At 45.2% G+C, this 25,159-nt stretch overlaps 1 protein-coding gene across 1 annotated transcript in view; it reads right to left on the bottom strand.

The window, feature by feature from the left end:
* Nucleotides 1–25,159, bottom strand: part of fgl1 (fibrinogen-like 1) — a 247,057-nt gene that overhangs the window by 20,701 nt on the left and 201,197 nt on the right. The window contains exons 3-5 of the mRNA XM_070869712.1: nucleotides 19,826–20,012; nucleotides 16,919–17,078; nucleotides 14,393–14,490 (exon numbers count right to left, since the gene is read on the bottom strand). Of these exons, the coding sequence (XP_070725813.1) occupies nucleotides 14,393–14,490; nucleotides 16,919–17,078; nucleotides 19,826–20,012 (445 nt within the window). The remainder of the gene's footprint in view (nucleotides 1–14,392; nucleotides 14,491–16,918; nucleotides 17,079–19,825; nucleotides 20,013–25,159) is intronic.

Raw genomic sequence — 25,159 nt, 5'->3', positions numbered from 1 at the left:
TTCTGGTGGATGCATATTCGAAGTGGATAGTGTATATAATGTCATCCAGCACATCCACAGCTACCACTGAGAATCTCAGTGTCATGTTCGCGACACATGGTCTGCCTGACATTGTTGTTCACGACAACGGATCGTGCTTCACCAGTCAGGAGTTTCAAGAGATCATGAAACTCAATGGTATCAAACATGTAAGGTCAGCACCATTCAAACCTGCATCCAATGGGCAAGTAGAACGTGCTGTCCAAATCATAAAGCAGAGTATGAAGTGAGTAACCCAAGAGTCACTGCAGACCCGGCTGTCATGCATACTGCTGATTTACAGGACAAGACCACGCACGCTTACTGGAGTCTCGACTGCTGAACTAATGATGAAGAGAGGTCTTAAGACCAAGCTATCTCTTGTACACCCTGACTTGAATGATCATGTTGAATTTTGAAGACAAAGTCAGCAAGGGTATCACGATCACGTAGCTGTGTCACGCGATATTTCTGTAAATGATCCTGTATATGTTCTGAATTATGGGCAGGGTCCCAAGTGGATCGCTGGTACTGTCACGGCCAAGGAGGGCAACAGAGTATTTATTGTCAAGCTCAAAAATGGGCAAACATGCAGGAAACAAATGGATCAGACAAAGCTGCGGCACACAGACGAACCGGAACAGTCGGAGGACGAGACAATCGACGACCAACCAACTTATCCCCTGTCATCAGAGGACTCAGTGGTCATCAGTGAATCAGGACTTTCAATCACTGACATGTTCAATGAAAATGGACTTTCAATCCCTGACATGGCCATTGCCACTCCCACCAGGTCAGCCACCCAGCCACCAGTCACAACAGACTCTGAACACTCACCCAACGCTGGAGTTGAACTGTACGGTCAACCCGGGAGGGTAAAACACTGGACCGTCTCAATTTGTAAAAGACTGTGTTAATATCTCAGAGGGGGGTATTGTCTTGTATGTACTTTTGGGATCACTAGCCACTAGATGGCATCATTGTTGGAGGCCATTGGGCTGTAGCACGTGTGTGCAGCCCAAGTATAAAAGGCCAGCCATTTTGTATATTAGTCACTTTGGGCCTTAATAAAGTAGAGCCAAGGTCATACCTCTTGGAGTTAAACAGTACTCAGTTTAACAGTTATTGCATATACAACACCTTTCAATACTATTATGGATTTTGCTTTGTCTACTGTTTCCAGTAAGACATTCTGGGGCTGGAATTGCCCCTTTCGATAAAGCCTCTGGACACCTGAAAGCGACGGCCACGGGTCGGTGCGGAATGGCCGCCGAGTCACCACGGAGGGGCCGTAATTTTGAAAATTGCCCTTCCTCAGTTTTGGAGCGGTGCCCGGGACTGCTCTGCCCATTTTCCCACTGCTGCGTGCATGCGCCAACCCCTTCCCGAAATTGCCCCTTGGGAAATTGCCTCTTTTCAAGAATTGCCCCATGGGAGCAGCCCCGCCACCATTGATGCCAGTGACAGCTTTTGCTGTCGGTACACTTCTGTGGCTTGGCAGCGCAGCCACCCTTAAAGGGGTGGGCGCACTGTCGCGGCCGCCTGGTTATTTCTTTTTGTCGGCCGACTGCCAGGTCAGGCCGGGCCGCCAACAAGCAGCTTGGCACCCGCTCTTGGGTACCAGGCCACTGGCCCGGCCGAAACCCTCCTTCCTTGGTGGCCCAGTGTGCTGCAGAGTTTGCAGTGGCTGCAGAGTTTGCAGTGGTCCTCCCCTTTAACTGAAGGTGAGAGACAGTGTGACGAGCCAGTGCGATGACATCATCAGTGCGGCGCCTTGCAGCATCGGTCACTCTGCCCCTCCCTCACTTCCGCCCCCATCATATGAGCCCACTTCCGCTCTGCTCAAAAAAAAACCTGAACTGCTGAATTTCAATGGTTTGGCCACCCCAATGCATTGGAGCGGCCAGAACACATCGAAAACAGTCGTTGCGCCTAGTTTCGGCCCCTCTGTCCTAAAAATCTTCTGATGAAAAAAATCTCCAAATCTCCCCCCTAATAATAGACTACCATCTGCATCTAGTGATAAAACTGGGTCAAAATCCTGGAACTCCCTCCCGAACAGCACTGTGGGAGTACCTTCACCAGAAAGACTGCAGCGATTCAAGAAGGTGGCTCACCAGCACCTTCTCAAGGGCAATTAGGGATGGGCAATAAATGCTGGCTTTGCCAGTGACGCCCACATCCCATAAACGAATAAAAAAAACTTCTTGTTTATGATTATTATGTTGACAGGTTGTCAATGTTGGACAGTTTTGATCAATTCTGTGGTGCCTAACCATAATGTCAACATGGACAAATAAGTAAATCTAATGGCTTCAATAGTTTATTAAGTCAAGAGACCCTGGAATAAAGACAATACTGTAATTTCACATTTCTCACATTTTCTGTTTTTCTGTGCCATTGGCACTCTTGGTTTTGACACAGGCAATTATAAACTTCCAGCCAACTGTTACTTTTCTAATAAATAAATACACAACTTTTTTATTTTTAACAGTTGACTGGCTGTATTGCTGAGCTGCAACATTTGGGTTGTGCTGCCAATTTTTGATATTCATAAAATCATAGAATGTTACAACACAGACACATTTGCTCCTAAAGCCTGCAGCAATATTTTTTCACATGAACCACCCAATTTTCTGCTCGTTTGGTAGGATAGATTTTCCTCAGTACCCTGTACTGCCCAAAATAACACCAAAACTGTACCTCCATCCATTAGTATAACTCTGCCAGGAACCAGCCCAATTTTCCTCAGTGCGAAGAGAACCATAAAGGCTTACAGTACAAAAGGAGGCCTTACGCCCATTATGTCTGGGCCAACTCTTTTCCTCATAGTTATTTATCTTTCTATTTCAAATATTGATCTAATTTTCCCTTAAAAGATGTATCTACCTCAATCATTCCATGCTCCAATATGCAAAGAAATGTTTCTTAACCTCTCTTCTAGTGATAACTGTAAATTGATGATTTATCATCACTGACTTCCCCAACCAAGGAAATAGTTTTTCTATTTATTTCAGGATAAACCTTAATTATTTTAAAACCTCTATCAAATCTCTTAGCCTTCTCTGCTTCAGTGGAAGTAGTGTGAGTATTTCCAATCTCATCTTATAAATATAGTTTCCCATCTCTGGTATCTTCGTGGTGTAGCCACGCTGTACACTCGCTATGGGTTATATTGTTAAATTATTAAATAGAATTTTAAATCTAAGATCGATAGATTTTTGTTGATAATGAGTGATATAGAGCCAAGGCAGGTGGATGGCATAAGGATACAGATCAGCCATGATCTCAATGAATAGCAGAACAGGCTCGAGGGGCTGAATGGCCTACTCCTGTTCCATTGGGCCCAAGTTTCCACATGATTCGCGCCTGATTTTTAGAAGCAACTGGTGGAGAACGGACTATTTTAGAAATCGCAATTCTCCACATTTTTTTTTCTGCAGTTCTAGTCAGGTAGAACAGTTCTAGTTTAGAACAGAATTTTTTCTTCAAAAGGGGGCGTGTCCGGCCACTGACGCCTGATTTGAAAGTTTCCACAGTGAAAATGTACTCCAAACTAAAGTAGAATGGAGCCAGTGAAGATTTTTGTAGAACTGAAAAAACCTGTTCTACACATTAAAAAATCAGGCGCAGGTTACAAATTAGGCGTCCAGAACGAGGTGGGGGGGAGGGGGGGGGGAAGGGAACTCATTAAATTCGACAATAAATCCTTATTTATACTTCTACAAATATTATACAAATAAATCCAACCTGAATAAACATTTATAAGCCAAGAAAAGATTAAATAAACCATCTTCCTACCTGTGTGAAAGTGCTTCAGCCAGGGAGAATTCTGCAGCCGTTCGTGCCGCTGAGCGGGAGGGGGAGAGAGAGAGAGAGAGAGAGGGAGGGAGGGAGAGAGAGAGGGGGGGAGGGAGGGAGAGAGAGGGGGGGGAGGGAGAGAGAGGGAGGGGGAGAGAGAGAGAGAGGGAGGGAGGGAGGGAGAGAGAGAGAGAGAGAGGGAGGGAGAGAGAGAGAGAGAGAGAGAGGGGAGGGAGGGAGAGAGAGCGGGGGGGAAGAGAGGGGGGGGAAGAGAGAACGGGGGAAGAAGAAAGAGGGTGGGGAAGAACAGAGAGGGGGGGGGGCGGGTCGGGTCGGGGAACAGGAGCGCGGGTCGGGTCGGGTCAGTCGGGGGGGGGCGGTGGAGCGGGTGTCGGGTCTCGGGTCGGGGCAGGGGGGGGGGGGTGGGCAGTGGGTGTCGGGTCGGGGCAGGGGGGGGGAGCGGGTGTCGGGTCGGGTCTGGCCGGCGGGGGGGGGTGGGAGAGCGGGTGTCTGGTCGGCGGGGGGGGAGCGGGTGTCGGGTCGGGTCTGGTTGGCGGGGGGGGGGGGCGGGGGAGCGGGTGTCGGGTCGGGTTGGGTCTGGTCGGCGGGGTGGGGGTGGGGGAGCGGGTGTCTGGTCAGCGGGGGGGGGGGGGGCGGGAGCGGTTGTCGGGTCTTATCGGGGGCGGGGAGCAGGAGCTGGCCATGGGAGGAGCCTTATTCACGCAGCCCCAGTGAGGCCATTGGGCCAGGGCTATGGGCTGCGTGCTTTGGGCCCCTCCCACACAGTTCGGCGCCTGGAGCTACTGCACTTGCGTGCCGAGTGTAGCGCGCATGTGCAGAGGTCCCGGCACTGTTTTCAGCGCCGGGACCTGGCTCCGCCCCCCCACAGCTCGTGCTGGCTGCGCCGAGGGCCAGAGAACCTGTAAGTAGGTGGAGAATACCGAGGATTTTTTTAAGCGCCGTTTTAGGCGCGAAAAACGGGCGCCCAGCTCGGAGGGGCGCCCGTTTTTTTTCTTGTGGAAACTTGGGCCCTATATTCCTACAAGTAAAATACTTTTAAAGTTTTAAAGAAAAACTGAAACGTTAAAATAAAAACTTGAATGAAATATATACTTAAAATACACTTAAAAAAAATTGCATACAGAAATTCGGGAGCGTCCCGTTTGGGACGCAAACTTTTGAAAATTGAAAAAATTAGCACCAGGCGCAAATGATTTTTAGTTTTAAAAAATGTTGGTGTTTGCACTCCAGGAAGAAAGTGGAGCGCTAAATCAAATGCTCCACTTCCTTCCTGGAGCGCTAAAGGACACAGATGGGGTGGTAGTTGTGCAGCGCTACACAATGGGCTGTGCAGTGCTGCCGTGTTCCGAGGCTTCTTCCCTCCATTAAAGGGAAGGCTCATTGCTGCAGACTCTGCATTGGGACCAGGAGCTCATCCCTGACAGCAGCCTTGATCCGACTTGATTAGCCCCATGCACTCAGGCAGAGTGCTGGACTGATCGATCATGGCCCAGGAGAATTTTTAAAAATTGAAAAAAAATCATTTTAGAAACTTTGCTACTTACCTTGGTAACCTCCCTTTAACTTCCGCTCCAGAAGTGTCCGGCCTCCCGATCAACGCCTCCTGCAGCTGTCGGTGTTTTCACCCGGCGATGCTGCAGGGGGTGGAACCAAATTTTGGGTCCAGGGCGCTACCGGGGCGATGCGCTCAGCAATGACATCACGATCTCCGGGCAAAGGCGATAGGGGCACAATGTCTTATCGCTGCCACAAACCTCTCGCCAAAGTTAGCGGATGTTGTTCATCTCGCCACACCTGGTCGGTAAGTTGTTAGCGCCGCATTATCGCCACCCTCCCCCCCCCCCCCCCACGATAAAAGGAGGCGGTAAGGAGATCAATTTCTAGGCCCTTGTGTCTTCCAAATCTGGTGAGGCCAGGCCTCAGTGTCTCTTCCAGTGAGAGGCTCATTTTATGAGGTAAGCCAGGGGGGTTGGGGAGGGCAATGGGGCCCTGCAGCAAACTAGGCCCCATCCCTGCTTTCGCAAAATGGGACTCTGTAGCAAGTCACACTCACCCTTCCCACCACGCACTATTATTTGCATGTAGTGGGGTGAGGATGTGGCGGCCGAGGACATCCATATTCAGTGGGGCCAGAGGAAAATCTCCAAAACACTTTTTGGGGTTGGGTATCAGTGGTAGAAATAATCAAACCCAAAGTAAACAATACGCATTCAACAAAATAATCAAAAAATAAAATATTTTGAGTAATCCTGGTGACTCAGAAATAGTCATGTATGTTTAATTTTATCTACATTCAAATGATTTTTTCGTCATGTTGCTATGCTGAAATTGCCATATTGAAGATAGTGAAAATCAGGAGAGATGGAAAATGAGCTGACGATTTGCTATCATCTATTTTATACGATTACAAAAAGTCAAAATCTACCTCATTGTCACTTATACGAACAAATAACCATCATATAAGCCCATTTGGCACATAAAGGTGATAGGCTGAACAAGACCTACCATCTATAGACACAAAGGCATAAGGATGACCAGACAGGACCAATTTTCCTATTTAGTGACACAGTCTAATGTGAGCAGGCAGGGAGCTGTTCCAATAGTCTCTTGCCACCCAATACCACTCCCACCTAAATTGACAATGACCTTATAATAGGGGAAAATTTAACTCCCTCCGCCTGTTGGAAAGTGAGCGGATTGGAAGTTAAAATCAGGCAGCTGTATTTGCCGCTCCATTCCTGCCCTGCAGCATGATTAACGCCATTGTTTTTGTCAGCGGCTGAGGCGCCCATCTGGCTCAAACAAGAGCCTCATGAATACAATAAAATCGGATCCTATGATATACATAGGATCCCAAAGGTATTTTAGTGGCATATTTATTGAGGCACCCAGTAAAACCTGTCAGTGAAGAAGCAGAGGCCCTAATAGATAAGTTTTATACTTTTCTTTTCAGGGTCAGAAACAGCAGGAGTGCTCTACCAGACCCCTTGAGGGAAGTCTGAGCATCTGCCATTCCTGGTTCCCCTCCCCCTTTCCAAACACACCACCTTGCCGAACCCACCTGTAACTTCCCTGAGTGCCGGTTAGTGGCCTCCGGGTTGCCCAATCTTCGCATGCTGGTCGCTGGCTAGCTGTCTCTTTACACTTTTTCAGACGGTCAGCTGGCCGGTGGGATGTAAATGAGGCCCAACAGTTAACATCGACCACGAAGCCCATGGACACTCCTCGGCTGGTGACCCGTACGTCCACTGGCTTCCTGCCTGAGGAGCAAAGTTGTCTCTTATATGTCTACCCAAATATGGTAGACATATTACATTGTGTATTACAATGGGAGGCTATAGCTAGGATTACATCATGCAACAAATTTTCTGTTATTTGTGACCCAGCAATGCTGCATGTAAGAGATGCACACAGCATTCGTAACAAGATAGATGAGTTGATAGCACAAATAGAAATAAATGGGTATGATCTTATAGCCAATATGCAGACGTGGTTGCATGGTGACCAAGGCTGGGAACTGAATATTCAGGGTATTTTAAACCACAAGTGCAATGCCCCTACTTAAGAATGCAGGGAGACAGAAAGCAGGAAACTACAGTCCAGTTAGCCTAACATCTGTCATTGGGAAAATGCTCGAGTCCATTAGTAATGAAGCAGTAGCAGGACATTTAGAAAATCATAATACAGTCAAGCAGAGACAGCTTGGCTTTGTGAAAGGGAAATTATATTTGACAAATTTGCTTAAGCTCTTTGAGGATGTAATGAGCAGGGTAGATAAAGGGGAACCAGTAGATGTAGTGTATTTGGATTTCCAGAAGGCATTCGATAAGGTGCCACATAAAAGGATACTGCACAAGATAAGAGCTCACAGGGTTGAGGGTAATATATTAGTATGGATAGAGGATTGGCTAACTATCAGAAAATAGAGAGTCGGAATAAATGGGTCATTTTCAGATTGGCAAACTGTAACTAGTGGGGTGCCACAGGGATCAATGCTCGGACCTCAGTGACTCAATGACTTGGATGAAGGGACCGAGTGTAATATCGCCACATTTGCTGATGATACAAAGATAGGAGGGAAAGCAAGTTTTGAAGAGAACACAAAGAATCTGACAATGGATATAGATAGTTTAAGTGTGTGGGCAAAGATTTGGCAGATAAGAACATAATAACATAAGAAATAGGAGCAGGAGTAGGCCATTTGGCCCCTCGAGCCTGCTCTGCCAATCAATAAGATCATGGCTCCACTTCCCTGCCCGCTTCCCACAACCGTTCTCTCCCTTATCACTCAAAAATCTGTCTATCTCTACCTTAAATATATTCAATGACCCAGCCTCCACAGCTCTCTGGGGCAGAGAATTCCACAGATTTACAACCGTCTGAGAGAGGAAATTCCTCCTTATCTTAGTTTTAAATGGGCGACCCCTTATTCTGAAACTATGCCCCTAGTTCTAGATTCCCCCGACGAGTGGAAACATCCTCTCTGCATCTACCTTGTCGAGCCCCCTCAGCATCTTATACGTTTCAATATCATCTTTCATTCTTCCAAACTCCAATGAGTATAGGCCCAACCTACTCAACCTTTCTTCATAAATCATCCCTTTAATCTCAGGAATCAACCCAGTGAACCTTCTCTGAACTGTCTCCAATGCAAGTATATGCATCCTTAAATAAGGAGACCAAAACTGTGTGCAGTACTCTAGGTGTGGCCTCACTAATACCCTGTACAGTTGTAGCAGGACTTCTCTGCATTTATACTCTATTCCTTTTGCAATAAAGACCAACATTCCATTTGCCTTCCTGATTGCTTGCTGTACCTGCATACTAACTTTTAGTGTTTCATGCACAAGGACCCTTAGGTCCCTCTGTACTGCAGCATTTTGTAATTTCTCTCCATTTAAATTATAATTTGCTTTTTTATTTTTCTACCAAAGACGATAACCTCACACTTTCCCATATTATGGGCCCAAGTTTCAGCCTCAGTTGCTCCTGATTTTTTGGAGCAACTGGTGTAGAACGGAGTATTTTAGAAATTCAAATTCTCGGCATTTAGTTTGATCCAGTTCTAGTCAGTTTGAACAGTTTCACTTTGGAACAGAATTTTTTTTTCAAAAGGGGGCGTGTCCAGCCACTTACGCCTATTTTCAAAGTTTCGGCAGTGAAAACTTACTCCAAACTAACTTAGAATGGAGTAAGTGAAGTTATTTGTATGCTCGAAAAAACCTTGTCTACACTTTAGAAAATCAGGCGTAGGTTACAAATCAGGCGTAGGGAATGGGCAGGGGGGGCGGGGTTAAAGGGAAGTTTACAAACATTAAACACTTCAGTTTTACAAATAAAGAGCCATCATCAATAATAAATGATAAAACATCAATAAATCAACCAATAAATCAATCAAAAAAAATTAATAAGAAATATATTTTTTTTAAAATCAATAAATAAAACATTTTCTACTTACCGACTGCAGCACCGGGAGCCCTCCAACAGCGTGCTGGGATGCCCCCCCCAGGAGAAGGGGGGAAGGAGAGGGGGGGAAAGGAGAAGGGGGGAAGGAGAGGGGGGGGAAGGAGAGGGGGGAAAGGAAAAGGGAGGGAAGGAGAAGAGGGGAGAAGGAGAAGGGAGGGGAGGAGAAGGGGGGAAGAGGAGAAGGGGGGGGAAAGGAGAGGGGGGGAAAGGGGGGGAAGGAAAAGGAGAGAAAGGAGAAGGGGGAAAGGAGAGGGGGGGAAAGGAGAAGGGGTGTGGGGAAAGGAGAGGGGGGTGAAGGAGGGGTGGGGGGAAAGGAGAGCGGGGGGGAGGGGGAGGGAGGCTGAACGTGCCGGGCCCAAGACTTCAGGCAGGGCCCGACCCCAGCACCAGATTTACAGGTAGGTGACGTTGGGTCGGGTCCGGTCCGGGGTCTGGGGTCGGGAGCGCGGGTCGGGTCGGGGGGGGGAGGAGGGAGGTCAGGTTGGTTCGGGTGGGACGGGAGCGCGGGTCGGGTCGGTTCGGTTCAGGTCGGGGCAGGAGGAGGGACAGAGGGAGGTCGGGTCGGGTCGTGTCGGGGGCAGGGGGAGGGAGGTCAGGTTGGGTCGGGTCCGGTCCGGGTGGGGGGGGTCGGGAGCGCGGGTCGGGTCGGGGGGGTGGTGGGAGGGAGATCGGTTCGGGTCAGGGGGTGGGGGAGGGAGGGAGAGGGAGGTCAGGTCGGGTGGGGGGGGAGGGAGCGCGGGTCGGGTCCAGTCCGGTCGGGTCGGGTGGGGTCGGGTCCGTGGGCTGGTGGGGGGTGGTGTCGGGAGCGGGGTTGGGTCGGGGGGTTGGTGGGAGAGGGAGGTCGGGTGGGGGGGTAGCACGGTTCGAGTTCAGTCCAGGGGCAGGGGCGGGGGCAGGGGGTGGGGGGGGGACAGGAGTCGGGTCGGGGTCGGGGTCAGGTCGGGTCCGGGGGTGGGGAGCGGGAGTCGAGTCGGGTTGGGAGGAAGCAGGAGCTGGGCGTGGGAGGCAGCCTTATGCACACAGTCCCAGTGAGGCCATTCGGCCAGGGCTAGGGGCTGCGTTCTTCGGGCCCCTCCCACACAGTTTTGGGCACCTGGAGCTACTGCACATGTGCGCCCACTGTAGCGCGCATGTGCAGAGGTCCCGGCACTGTTTTCAGCGCAAGGACCTGGTCCGCCCCCTACAGCTCGTGTTGCGCCGCGCCCAACTCCAGAGGATCAGTAGGGAGCCGGAGAATATGTAAGTTTTTTTTAGCCGCACTTTGTGGCGCGTAAAATGGGCGTCCAGGTAGGGGCTGCACCGTTCTAGGCGCGGCCCAAAACTTGGGCCCTATACTCCATCTGCCAAATCACTTAGCCTGTCTATATCCCTTTGCAGATTCTTTGTGTCCTCCTCACAACTTGCTTTCCCACCTATCTTTGTATCATCAGCAAACTTGGCTACATCCAAGTCATCAATATAGATTGTAAATAGTTGAAGCCCGAGCACCAATCCCTGCAGCACCCCACTAGTTACTGATTGCCAGCCAAGAATGAACCATTTATCCCGACTCTCTGTTTTCTGTTAGTTAGCCAATCCTCTATCCATGCTAATATATTACCCCCAACCCCGTGATGTTTTTATCTTGTGCAGCAACCTTTTATGTGGCACTTTATCGAATGCCTGCTGGAAATCCAAATACACCACATCCACTGGTTCCCCCTTATCCACCCTGCTCGTTACATCCTCAAAGAACTCCAGTAAATTTGTCAAACATGATTTCCCTTTCATAAAATCATGCTAACTGATTGACTGTATTATGCCTTTCCAAATGTCCTGCTACTGCTTCCTTAATAATGGACTCCAGCATTTTCCCAATGATAGATGTTAGGCTAACTGGTCTATAGTTTCTGCTTTCTATCTGCCTCCTTTTTTAAATAAGGGAGTTACATTTGCAGTTTTCTAATCCGCTGGGACCTCACCAGAATCCAGGGAATTTTGGCAGATTACAACCAATGCATCCACTATCTCTGCAGCCACTTCTTTTAAGACCCTAGGATGCAAGCCATCAGGTCCAAGGGACTTGTTCATCTTTAGTCACATTATTTTACCGAGTACTTTTTCTTAGTGATAGTGATTGTTTTAAGTTCCTCCCCCGCTATAGCCCCTTGATTATCCATTATTGGGATGTTTTTAATGTCTTCTACCATGAAGACCGATACAAATATCTGTTCAAAGTCTCTGCCATTTCCCTATTTTCCATTATTAATTCCCCAGTCACATCCTCTAAGGGACCAACATTTACTTTAGCTACTCTCTTCCTTTTTCTATACCTGTAAAAACTCTTACTATCTGGTTTTATATTTCTTGCTAGTTTACTTTGGAATATAACATGGGAAGATGTAAGGTTATCCACTTTGGTAGGAAAATTAAAAAAGCAAATCATTATTTAAATGGAGGGAGATTACAAAATGCTGCGGTACAGAGGCATCTGGGGTCCTTGTACACGAACCACAAAAAGTTAGCAAGCAAATACAGCAAGTAATTATGAAGGCAAATGGAATGTTGCCTACAACTGTACAGGGTATTGGTGAAACCACACCTGATATACTGCGTACAGTTTTGGTCTCCTTATTTAAGGAGGGTTATATTTGCATTGGAGGCAGTTCAGAGAAGGTTCACTGGGTTGATTCCTGAGATGAAGGGGCTGTCTATGAAGAAAGATTGAGCAGGTTTGGTTGATACTCATTAGGAGTTTAGAAGAATGAGAGTTGATCTTATTAAAACATATAAGATTATGGGGGGGCTTGATAGGGTAAATGCAGAGAGGATTTTTCCCTTCCCCTTCGTGGGGGAATCTAGAATTAGGGAGCATAGTTTCAGAATAAGGCGTCGCCATTTAAAACAGAGATAAGGAGGAATTTCTTCTCTTAGAGGGTCGTGAATCTGGTGTATTCTCTGCCCCAGAGAGCTTTAGCGGCTAGGTCATTGGATATATTTAAGATGGAGATTGACAGATTTTTGAATGATAAGGGAGTCAATGGTTATGGCGAGTGGGCAGGGAAGTGGAATTGAGGCCAAGATCAGATCAGCCATGATCTTATTGAATGTCGGAGCAGGCTTAAGGGGTCAAATGGCCTATTCGTGCTCCTATTTCTTATGTTCTTATGCCTGTGCACCCTGGTGCCCAGCGTTGCTATGGACTGCAGGGGAAGGGTAGTGTAGTAGCTATGTTACTACAGCAATAATCCAGAGAATCTGGATTCAAATCTCAGCATTGCAGTTTGAAATTGAATTCAGATTTTTAAAAATAATCTGGAAACAAAAAAAACTGGTATAAGTAAAAGTGACCATGCAGCTTTGGATTGTTATAAAAATCCAACCAGTATCCTTCAGGTAAGGAAACCAACCATCCTTACCCTGTCTGGCCTATATGTTACTCCAGTCCCACACCGACATGTTTGACTCTTAACTGCCTTCTGAATTAGTCAATCAAGCCACTCAGTTGTATCAAACCATTGGACTGCATTGGTTCAGGAAGAAGGTCCACCACCACCTTCTTAAGACAACTAGATAGGGGCAAAAATGCCAGCTTTGCTAGTGAAGGCCACATCCCAAAAATGTGTTTTTATTTAAATGGTCAAAATTTAAATTGTTGTCACAATGACCAAGATTAAAAAGAATAAAAGTGAAGACATTGACCCAGAAATTGTGATCGGAGGCTTCCCGGGGGCGGATGCCTCCAACCTGAAAAATGTCGATGTATTTAGCTGGTGGTCCCAAAAGAGTGTGGGATTCCTTTGGGGAGGCCTTCTCTTCCCGTGCTGCGAAGCACGCTCCCATCCTCCAGGTTCCCATGCAGAAGGTACAGTCACATGTGACTGCACAACCAATCAGGTACAGTATGCAACAGCTTTCTCATTAATAGCAATGAGAACTCCGCATCTACGAGTTCTCATTGTTATTAATGAGAGAAAAAACAAACACACTAAACACCATAATAAAAAATAAAAAACACACTTCATAATTAAAATTAATTGAAATGAAAGTTAACAAATGCCTCAGAAAAAATATATATTTTTCCGTTTTTTTAAAGTTTTTTAATTCGGGTTAAAAATAAACTTACCTTAGTGGGCAGAGTTTTTAACAATAAAATGTGTTTTTTAAATTTAATGTTATGATATTTTTGTAAGTTTTAAAACTCTTACGCCTGTAAAAGTAGGCTAATGCGTCTGCTTTTATCAGGCGCAAGAATTTTGATGATATTTTCTGGGCAAGATATGGGTAAATCCCGCTCCAGCTTGATAGATCGGAAAAGCCAGTTTTCAGCGCATGTGCATTGTCCGCTGAAAACCGGATTTTGCGATGCTTTCCCGGGTCCGTCGACACTCAGTACGGACCTGGGGAGGCCAGGATTTCCAGGCCAATATATATTAGAAAGTTGTGATATTGTGATGCCGAGGTGAGGTTTTAATATCATTGATATTGTCTGAAGGACTGGGGATGGTAAGGAGTCCTATAGTTTTGAAATGCTCAAAGTGAATTTGAGTAGCAGACTCTTTTGTGTCACTGAATGAGAAAAGCCAGAACACTCATTTCTCTGATGGTATTTTTATAATGTGAAAGGCCAGAAATTTTACTCGAGGGCTTTTGGGGGAAGATCTGAGCAGGGTAGAATTTCCGCCTTCCCCATGGAAACACCTCTGACCGTGGCCCTCTTTCCAGGGACAGGACATTTACATATTTTACATAGCCCATGCTAATCATGGCACAACTGGAGTGCCCGCCTCAGGATTAGGGATGGAAACTTGCTGTGCGTAAGTGGTCCTAGCTTTGCTGTACCATCAAGTTTAAAAATAAAAAAGTGCCAGATGGACTGCAGTCAGGAACCTAATTCTTAAACCACCTCTGAAGCCCTTAGCAATGTTGGGTGCCAGGGACACAGAAGTATCCTTTGTGTGCAGTGTTCACCTTGTTTTAAACTCTAAAGGCAGTGGATTTGCTTTCTATTGTCATGAGAAAGCTGCAAGGAGATCCAAAACATCAATTTATTTTTCAGTTAGAAAATGGTACAGCTTATTATATACAAAGATATTAGAATACTTACCCTGTGATGTAAGATAATTCAAGTTGTCATTCCCAATCCAATATTCTCCATTGACAGATTGGAAGTTTCCAAAACCTTGCTTATAATCAGACCAGACTCTAAATTTAAAAAAGCACTGTATTATATTTCATTGTTTATGAGATGTAAAACAGATAAACACACAGAATGGGCTAACCAGTAATGGAAGCTGAGATACAATTCTCTGCTGGGTTTATTTCAAGACAGGATTTATTGCCTTATAGAAAATCTGTATGCTGTGGACAGTAAACCAAACCTTACTTGAATTGTAAAAGATGATTTAGTACAAAGCAAGATTCAGTACTCAGCTGATAATAACCTCAGGATGTTATAATGGGATGATGTCATATGAACTGCCTGTGGTTGTCTTATCTGTCTTCAAGCTTGACAAGAGTGCACATCCATCATTAATTATATATATATATATGCACATCCATTATTAATTATACTGGTTCCATTATTAATTATGCCTGAACATCCATAATTCATGAGATAAGAAAACACCACATCAACTGCATTAATTGTATTTAACTCGTAACCCTATAAAATTCCTGGGTTTGGGAAGATAAATAAGATTTCTGCCAGAGGGGACAGAAATTTGGAGAAGAAAACATTCTGCCAGGATTCTGGGCTGTTTACAACATTCCTTTACATTCTGATGGAAGTGGGATGGGCATGGGTAGATAACTATTTACAAGCCTGCAATGGTGTCTTGGAAGTAACTTTAGCCGATGGCAATGATCAATTCTTTCAGGAGAAAATAAAGCAGCCAAACATAAACATTTTAATTTCTGGTGTTAACAACTGGCTATTTGACTTAAAAGGGGACTCCAGCCTTCAGTAAAAAAATTTTTTTAAATGTAATTATATTTTTATTTCTATTTTTGTTAATTTCTTCAATGTTTGCAAACAACGAGTGAAGGCTTAATTGGAGGAACTATCTAGAAGCATTTGATGGAGCTACCAGAGGAGCGAGTTGAATTCAAATCAACAGCTACGATCATTAAACCGGGCTGTTTCACATCATTTATGCTGAGACTGTCACATCAACTAACTCTGTAAAGTAAACAAAGTAGTGCCTGTGTATTTTGAAATATCAAGACTCCCATTTGCTTGGTTCTGACAATGACAAAAGTAAATAGTGGCCACTGGCAGTGCGAAACGCAGATCCTTCAGCAGACTAAGGAATCACACATGCATAGACAACTGTTTTTGCTGAATTTGGCCTTTGATATAAACAGGATAGACGTAATGACAATGAAACCCCCAAATATTACAAAAATAAATAAATATATGTTCACTGGGACTGAGTTGATAGATCATAATAGTCTGTACATTCCTATGAGGTATATGTCATTGTCAGCGCCAGAGGATCGTATTCAAAAACAGCTCATATTCCCACTGTTTCCAACCTTCTCTGCAAAAATTTATCCCTCACATCCTGTCAAGTTATATTGGCAGTACTTTACAGGCCTCTGATTGAGTCCAAAGTAGAGAAATAGATATCTTTAACCCTATATTTTATTATTATTTCCAAATGAGCATTTGGAAACGACCAGTTAGGATTCTTATGGGAAAGTTGACTACAGTTTACTTCTAATAATAGGACATCTGAAATTCCTCCAAACCAGTTCCATCAATTATGCCATCAAACCCAATTTTAAACAAAAAGTTGAAGAAGTTCAAATGATGATCTTGGTTTAGTATAATACATTTTAACTGCTTGCTCCTAAAGTGACACTGATAAGAATGGATGAGTGAGATTCTTTAAAAGCAAATCAGACAAGAAACTTTTCTGTTCTGTGAAGTGTTCTTCATTCACTAGCGATCTTTAGTCACAAAACACAAATCTTATATTGTGCCGATAGTGTATTAGTGAAAAATAATAACTTTTAAAAGCTCAGATTGTCAGCAGACGATTTTCCCATGGAGATATCGACTGTCAAATCCATTTAAGTTGGACCTTTGTAGAAGTTGCATCTATTTTATAGTTGCCACTTTGATGAATAGCGATTTTGTACAAATTAATAAGTTACACTTCTATGTTCAGAGTACCTAAAATAACTGATTGCATTGAATGTACATACGCTTCCATTGTTTTTGTAAAAACAATTGTAATTTGTTTTAGAGGTTATTGTATCAAAGCACCACATCTTAAGAAACATTTTGCTCCCATAAACCATGAAAGTTCCAGCTCAATTAGTAACAGGTACAAAGGTCAATTTCTGATAACAGCAGCTTCAGTTTGAAGCAAATTTTGATATAAAATTTGATTAGTATTATTTGGGAAGGAATGTTGAAAGGTTCTACCACAAGAGAGATGGATCAGTAATATTTGAGTGAGTTATACAGGGTAACCTCAGTAATATAATAAACACCATCCCCTTGTCCATCAGATACATTGTTCAGATGGCAATTTTTTTTGGTTCATTTTCCTTTCCATTTTAAAAAAATCTCTTTTTTGGTCTGACAGATTCGAATGTCATTTGTTTCAGAACAGTACCGAACCTGTCAAAGTTTTCACTGCCATCAGTCCGTCTCTGGATGACAGTCCAGCCACCACCTTCTGTCATGTCACAGTACACGAGGAAGCTTGTGGGAGATGCCAGTGGCTGAATTCTGTAAAATCCACTCCGCTTATATCCATTGTTGTAGGTCTCTGCACAATCTTCATCAAAAATAACATTCCAGAATTTGCTACGTTAGTACAAGTATTATTTCTGAGGAGGGGAGGAGGTAGAAGGAGAGGGGGATAAGTGGGGATGGGTCGGGAGGAGGAAAGGAAATAGAGAAGAGGTCAGGGCTGGGGAAGGGTAAAGGAGAAGGCTGGGAAGACGAGGGAGTGGAAGAGAAGGAATGTAAAGACAGGGAAATTCTCTCAGTGGGGGGAAGGGATAGGATTCATTTCACAGATAGAGGTAACAACACCCTCAATTGAATGGGGTGGGCACAAATGAAACTGAGCTGGGAGGCAGGAAAGCAGGTGTGTCACTGGAGTGGGGATACACATCGGGAAACTACTGCTACCACGGGGCAATGGAGCTGAATCAGGACATCAAAACTTGCTGGTCTGTATAACTGTCTCAGCTGGAGGAGGGACTTGATATGCAGACAGAACAGGGGGATATAGTATCATAGAATCTTACAGCACAGAAGGAGGCCTTTCGGCCCATTGTGCTCATGCCGGCTTTTTGAAAGAGCTGTCCAATTAGCCCCACTCCCCTGCTCTTTCCCCATAGCCCTGCAATTATCTTTTATGCAAGTATTTATCTGATCAAATCATGGCTATAAAGCTTCCTGGTGGGAAGAATGATCTATTGACAAAGGATAGGATTACAGACAGACAGGGCAGTGTATTGGATCAAACCACACTCAAAGGTGTATGTGTTTCAATTTAAATTTTTGCAGCACTAACGAATGAAACTGGATTACAATGGAGAACATTCAGAGGTCGGACTGGAAAGGTCAACAGGCAGGGGAGCACAAAATAAACTGTCGGGTGCCACGGCTGTCACTGTGACCGCATACTTTAGAATTCCAACACAGCTGGGAGCACCGGGACTTGAGCCACACTACTCCATTAAGCATGCCTGTCGAGGGATTGGATGCTTGGGACCACGAACAGGCAGCAATGGTAGGAGATGATTCATGGTAGAAAGCTGAGGCATTTTGTATAGCTGGATGCTAATCTTGCTCTACAACTGGCATCTTATACCTCCGTTGAATTCTTATAACTATGAAAAGAATGTTAAATCTGTCCAATATATCTCTTATTGTGGCTTCAGGAATTGCTCGGAAGACATCAGTTAGCACAATGGGAAACTGCATGCTGACTGTGGTTGGGAAAATGTTGGAGTCCATTATTAAAAAAGCAGTAGCAAGACACTTGTAAAAGCAAAATTCAGTCAGGTAGAGTCAGCATGGATTTGACAATGTTTGACAAATTTGCTGGAATTCTTTGAGGATGTAATGAACAGGGTGGATAAAGGGGAACCAGTGGATGTGGTGCATTTGGACTTCCAGAAGGCATTTGACAAGGTGCCACATAAAAGGTTACTGAAAAAGATAAAAGCTCATAGGGTTGGGGGTAATATATTAGCATGGATAGAGGATTGGCTAATTAACAGAAAACAAAGAGTCGGGATAAATGGTTCATTCTCTGGTTGGCAATCTGTAACTGGTGAGGAGCCACAGGGATCAGTGTTGGGACCCCAACTATTTACAATCTATATTAACGCCTTGGAAGAAGGGACTGAGTGTAACATAGCCAAGTTTGCTGACTATAAAAAGATGCGAGGAAAAGCAATGTGTGAGGACACAAAAAATCTGCAAAAGTACATAGACAGGCTAAGTGTGTGGGCAAAAATTTGGCAGATGGAGTATAATGTTGGAAAGAGAACTTTGGCTGATAAAAATCAAAGAGCAAGTTATTATTTAAATGGAGAAAGATTGCAAAGTGCTGCAGCAGAGTGGGATCTGGGGGTACCTATGCATGAAACACAAAAGGATAGTATGCAGGTACAGCAATTGATCTGCAAGGTCAATGACATCTTGGCCTTTATTGCAAAGGGGTTGGAGTATAAAAACAGGGAAGTCTTGCTACAACGATACAGGGTATTAGTGAGGCCATACCTGGAGTACTGCGTGCAGTTTTGGTTTCCATATTTACGAAAGGATATACTTGCTTTGAAGGCAGTTCAGAGGAGGTTCACTAGGTTGATTCCAGAGATGAGGGGGTTGACTTATGAGGAAAGGTTGAGTAGGTTGGGCCTCTACTCATTGGGATTCAGAAGAATGAAAGGTGATCTTATTGAAACATATAAAATTATGAGGGGGCTTGACAAGGTGGATGCAGAGAGGATGTTTCCACTGATAGGGAAGACTAGAACTAGAGGGCATGATCTTAGAATAAGGGGCCGCCCATTTAAAACTGAGATGAGGAGAAATTTCTTCTCTCAGAGTGTTGTAAATCTGTGGAATTCACTGCCTCAGAGAGCTGCGGAAGCTGGGACATTGAATAAATTTAAGATATAAATAGACTGTTTCTTAAACGATAAGGGGATAAGAGGTTATGGGGAGCGGGCGGAGAAGTGGAGCTGAGTCCATGATCGGATCAGCCTTGATCTTATTAAATGGCGGAGCAGGCTCGAGGGGCCGTATGGCCTACTCCTGCTCCTATTTCTTATGTTCTTATGTTAAGACTGTACTGCAAGAACTTTTTATTCTTTCAACTAACATCATGTGGCAGATTAACATTTAAATCAGTTTTCAGAACGCCAACTCCACGTTTAACAGATACCACAGGCAATGCTGACTTGTAAAATAGATTTTGCCTTACAATGTTTCTTTTAACCTCAGTGACTACAACATAGTTTGATGCCTAGAGAAAGGTTTGGGTTAAAAGTTACGTGTGACCTGCAAAGAGTATTCTTCCTCCCAGTGCACCAGTAACGTCAACAACTTGTGAAGCACCGATGCTATGCAGGTTTTCCCTTTCACTTAAGAGGCGCTCAATCTGTAGTTGCTGCTGTTTGATCCGAAGTTCCAGAGCTTTCACCTGAGCCCTTAGTCTTTCCTGCTCATGTTGACAGTCAGCTGGTGCCTACAGAATCGAACAAAACAGTCAGTCAGTTAGAATGACTACTTTCCTGACATTCTGCCATCAGAAATTGGAAAAATATTTCTGTACTCAATTTTTAAAATTATTCATTCAGGAGATGTGGGCGTTCCAGGATTTTGACCCAGTGACGATACATTTCCAAGTCAGGTTTGTTATGCTTAGAATAACTCCACAAGACTATACATCTTAAACCCAAACTGTTGCGACCTTGGTCTCTTTATTGTAACTCCAGAGTGCGGAGACAGCATAGTAATCTGCCTTTTATACCTGCTTGCCCAGGGTGTGCAGGTGACCCTTTGGTCTCCCACAGGTGAGCCCCCCTGGTGGCAAGTCTTACACATTGCCTGTGTTTACAGACATAACATAATTCCCCGTCAAAGTCTTATGTATAGGTTATTTACAAGTTGAGGCGATCCGGGGCCCTGCGTTCCTGGGTTGATTGCCTGAGTTGATGTCCTGGTATGGGTGAGTCAGTCGGATCATTGCTGCACTGCGGTGTGGCTGGTCGGATCGGACTGTCGGGTATGGTGGATTCATCCTCGTAGTTGATCGCGAGGTCAATTGCTGGTTGGGTGAGTGTGGGTGGATCACTGATGGTAATGTCCTCTTCAAACTGTTGTCAGTGAACCGCAGTTTGATCTGATCCAAGTGCTTTCTGCACGTTTGTCCATTCAAAAATTTGACAACAAACACTCTATTCCTCTCCTTGGCTAATGCAGTGCCAGCAACCCATTTGGGACCATGACCATAATTGGGAACAAACACAGGGTCATTGACCTCAATGTCACGTGATACAGCCGCGTGATCCTTGTACATGTTATGCCAGTGACGCCGGGTTTCTACATGATCATTGCGATCCGGGTGAACTAAGGAGAGACTGGTTTTGAGTGCTCTCTTCATTAGCAATTCTGCAGGGGTAAACCCGGTAAGCGAGTGGGGTCGCGTGTGGTAGCTGAGCAGAATCCAAGATAAGCGGGTCTGCAGGGAACCGTCCATCACACGTTTCAAGCTCTGCTTGATGGTTTGGATTGCCCGTTCCACTTGACCATTGGATACGGGCTTAAACGGCGCAGACCTGGCATGCTTGATGCCATTGCGGATCATGAACTCGTTGAATTCCGAGCTGGTGAAGCATGGTCCATTATCACAAACAAGGACGTCGAGCAAACCATGAGTGGTGAACATGGCCCCGAGGCTTTCAATGGTGGCAGTGGACGTATATGACGACATTATTATACATTCAATCCATTTAGAGTAAGCGTCAACTGCTACTAGGAACATCGTTCCTAGAAAGGGGCCAGTGAAATCTATGTGGACCCTGGACCACGGTTTGGAGGGCCATGACCACAGACTCAGTGGAGCCTCCTTTGGTGCATTGCTCAACTGTGAGCAAGTGTCACATTGGTGTACGCATGACTTCAATTCTGAGTCAATGCCGGGCCACCAAACGTGCGATCTGGCGATAGCCTTCATCATGACTATGCCTGGGTGGATACTGTGAAGGTCGCGCATAAATGTTTCCCTGCCTTTTTTCGGCAAAACTACATGATTCCCCCACAGGAGGCAGTCCGAATGAATGGATATTTCGTCCTTGCGTCAGTGGAACTGCTTAATTTCGTCTTGCATTTCCAGCTCCCATTGAGGACGCAGCTTTTTACCAGTGATAGCACAGGGTCCTGGGAACTCCAGGTTCTGATCTGGCGAGCCATGATGGGTGACCCCTCGCTCTCAAAAGCATCCATTACAAGGAGCAAGTCTGCGGGTTGCGCCATTTCCACCCCGGTGGTGGGCAATGGTATCCGCACAGTTCTCAGTGCCTGGTCTGTGACCAGTGATCAAGATGTCATCTTGGTGCGCGGAAACGATTTCAGCAGACTCTCCATGTTCCTCTGGAAGATGGCCGCCGCTGAGCGAATCCCAAAGAGGCATCTGTGGTATAAGAACAGTCCTCTATGCGTGTTAATGCAGGCCAAATTTTTCGAAGGTTCAGCCAACTCCTGTATCATGTAAGCAGAGGTTAGATCCAGCTTGGTGAACAATGACCGGTATGAGCTCTTTGGCGTAAGTGCGCAGCTTGGTGTGGATCGGGTTTAGTTTTGGCTTTTTGCCTTGTTGCCCCACAGTTTCTCAAAAGCCTTCTGGCTCATAATTGACTGACTCGTCCCCGTGTCCAATTCCATGGAAACTGGAATGCCGTTTAATTTGAATTTTAACATTATCGGAGCACTTTTGGTGGTGAAGGTGTGTACCCCATGAACTTCCTCTTCAGCCTCGGGTTGAGTTGCCTCTCTTACTCGTTCAGCGTGATCCACGCCGGATCGACCATCTTCTGCCGACTCTGCCATGTGGTGAGTCGCAGCACGTCTGCACATTTTCTGGAGGTGCCCCATTGTTCCACAGCCCTTGCACATGTAGTGCTTGAATCGACATTGATGGGCTCGATGATTACCCCTGCAGCGCCAACATGGTGCTGATGGATTCGCATTCACGCCCCACGGTGGGCTCTGAGGCATCCTAGGTCTGGCCTCTGTGGGCATGTAGGCCCTGCCATGTACAGTTCTGTCTGCTGAAGGAGTTATTTTATGCACAGTACTTGCCGGGGAGTTCTGATGCTGCAATGATGTCTGTTTAGTGTTATCGTTCGTGGACATAAAAGCCCGGCCTATCATAGAAACATAGGTTCAAAATTCTCTGGGTGAAAAGTTTCTCCTCATCTCGGTCCTAAATGGCTTACGCCTTATCCTTAGACTGTGACCCCTGGTTCTGGACTTCCCCAGCATCGGGAACATTCTTCCTGCATCTAACCTGTCCAATCCAGTCAGAATTTTATATGCTTCCATGAGATTCCCTCTCATTCTTCTAAATTCAAGTGAATATAAATCTAGTTGATCCAGTTTTTCTTCATATGTCAGTGCTGCCACCCTGGGAATCAGTCTGGTGAACCTTCGCTGCACTCCCTCAGTAGCAAGCACGTCCTTCCTCAGATTAGGAGACCAAAACTGCACACAATACTCAAGGTGTGGTCTCACGGAGGCCTTGTACAACTGCAGCAAGACCTCCCTGCTCCAATACTCAAATCCTCTAGCTATGAAGGTCAACATGCCATTTGCTTTCTAAACTGCCCGCTGTACCTGCATGCTTACCTTCAAGAACTGGTGTACCATGACTTCCAGGTCTCATTGCACCTCCCCTTTTCCTAATCTGTCACCATTCAGATAATATTCTGCCGTCATGATTTTGCCACCAAAGTAGATAACCTCACATGTATCGACATTATACTGCATCTGCCATGCATTTACCCACTCACCTAATCTGTCCAAGTCACCCTGCAGCCTCTTAGCGTCCTCCTCACAGCTCACACTGCCACTCAGCTTAGTGTCATCTGCAAACTTGGAGATATTACATTCAATTCCTTCGTCTAAATCATTAATATATATTGGAAATAACTGGGGTGCCAGCACTGAACCTTGTGGTACCCCACTAGTCACTGTCTGCCATTCTGAAAAGGACCCATTTATTCCGACTGCCAAACAGTTCTCTATCCATGTCAATACATTTCCCCCAATCCCATGTGCCTTAATTTTGCACAATAATCTCTTGTGTGGGACCTTGTCAAAAGCCTTTTGAAAGTCCAAATACACCACATCTACTGGTTCTCCCTTATCCACTCTACTAGTTACATCCTCAAAAAATTCTAGAAGATTTGTCAAGCATGATTTTCCTTTCATAAATCCATGCTGATTTGGACTGATCCTTTCGCTGCTTTCCAAATGCGCTGCGAATATATCTTTAATAATTGATTCCAGCATTTTCCCCACTACCAATGTCAGGCGAACCGGTCTATAATTCCCTGTTTTCCCTCTCCCTCCTTTTTTAAAAAGTGGGGTTACATTAGCTACCCTCCAATCCATAGGAACTGATCCATGTTGGAAAATGACCACCAATGCATCTACTAATTCAAAGGCCACTTCCTTAACTACTCTGGGATGCAGGCTATCAGGCCCTGGGGATTTATCGGCCTTCAATCCCATCAATTTCCTGAACACAATTTCCTGACTAATAAGAATTTCCTTCAGTTCCTCCTTCTCACGACACCTTCGGTCCCCTAGTATTTCCGGAAGGTTATTTGTGTCTTCCTTCGTGAAAACAGAACCAAAGTATTTGTTCAATTGGTCTGCCACTTCTTTGTTCCCCATTATAAATTCACCTGATTCTGACTGCAAGGGACCTACGTTTGTCTTCACTAATCTTTTTCTCTTCACATATCTATAGAAGCTTTTGTAGTCGGTTTTTATGTTCCCAGCAAGCTTCCTCTCATACTCTATTTTCCCCCTCCTAATTAAACCTTTTGTACTCCTCTGCTGAATGTTAAATTTTTCCCAGTCCTCAGGTTTGCTGCTTTTTCTGGCCAATTTATATGCCTCTTCCTTGGATTTAACACTCTCCTTAATTTTCCTTATGAGTCACGGTTGAGCCACCTTCCCAGTTTTATTTTTACTCCAGACCGGGATGTACAATTATTGAAGCTCATCCATGTGATCTTTAAAGGTTTGCCATTGCCCACCCACCGTCAACCCTTTAAGTATCATACGCCAGTCTATTCTAGCCAATTCACGTCTCATACCATCGAAGTTACCTTTCCTTAAGTTCAGGACCCAAGTCTCTGAATTAACTGTGTCACTCTCCATTCTACCATATTATGGTAATTCTTCCCCAAGGGGCCTCACACAACAAGATTGCTAATTAGTCCTTTCTCATTATACATCACCCAGACTAGGATGGCCAGCCCTCTAGTTGGTTCCTCGGGACATATTGGTCGAGAAAACCATCCCTAATACACTCCAGGAAATCCTCCTCCACCGTATTTCTGCCAGTTTGGTCAGCCCAATCTATATGTAGATTAAAGTCACCCATGATAACTGCTGTACCTTTATCGCATGCATCCCTAATTTCTTGTTTGATGCTGTCCCCAACCTCACTACAACTGTTTGGTGGTCTGTACACAACTTCCACTATCGTTTTCTGCCCTTTGGTATTCCGCAGCTCCATCCATACAGATTCCACATCATCCAAGCTAATGTTCTTCCTTACTATTGTGTTAATTTCCTCGTCAACCAGCAACGCTACCC

Source organism: Pristiophorus japonicus, chromosome 2 (assembly GCF_044704955.1).
Source record: "Pristiophorus japonicus isolate sPriJap1 chromosome 2, sPriJap1.hap1, whole genome shotgun sequence".
NCBI classification, from domain to species: domain Eukaryota; kingdom Metazoa; phylum Chordata; class Chondrichthyes; family Pristiophoridae; genus Pristiophorus; species Pristiophorus japonicus.
The sequence above is the reverse complement of the archived record's forward strand: the minus strand, read 5'-3'. Positions and strand labels throughout refer to the sequence as shown.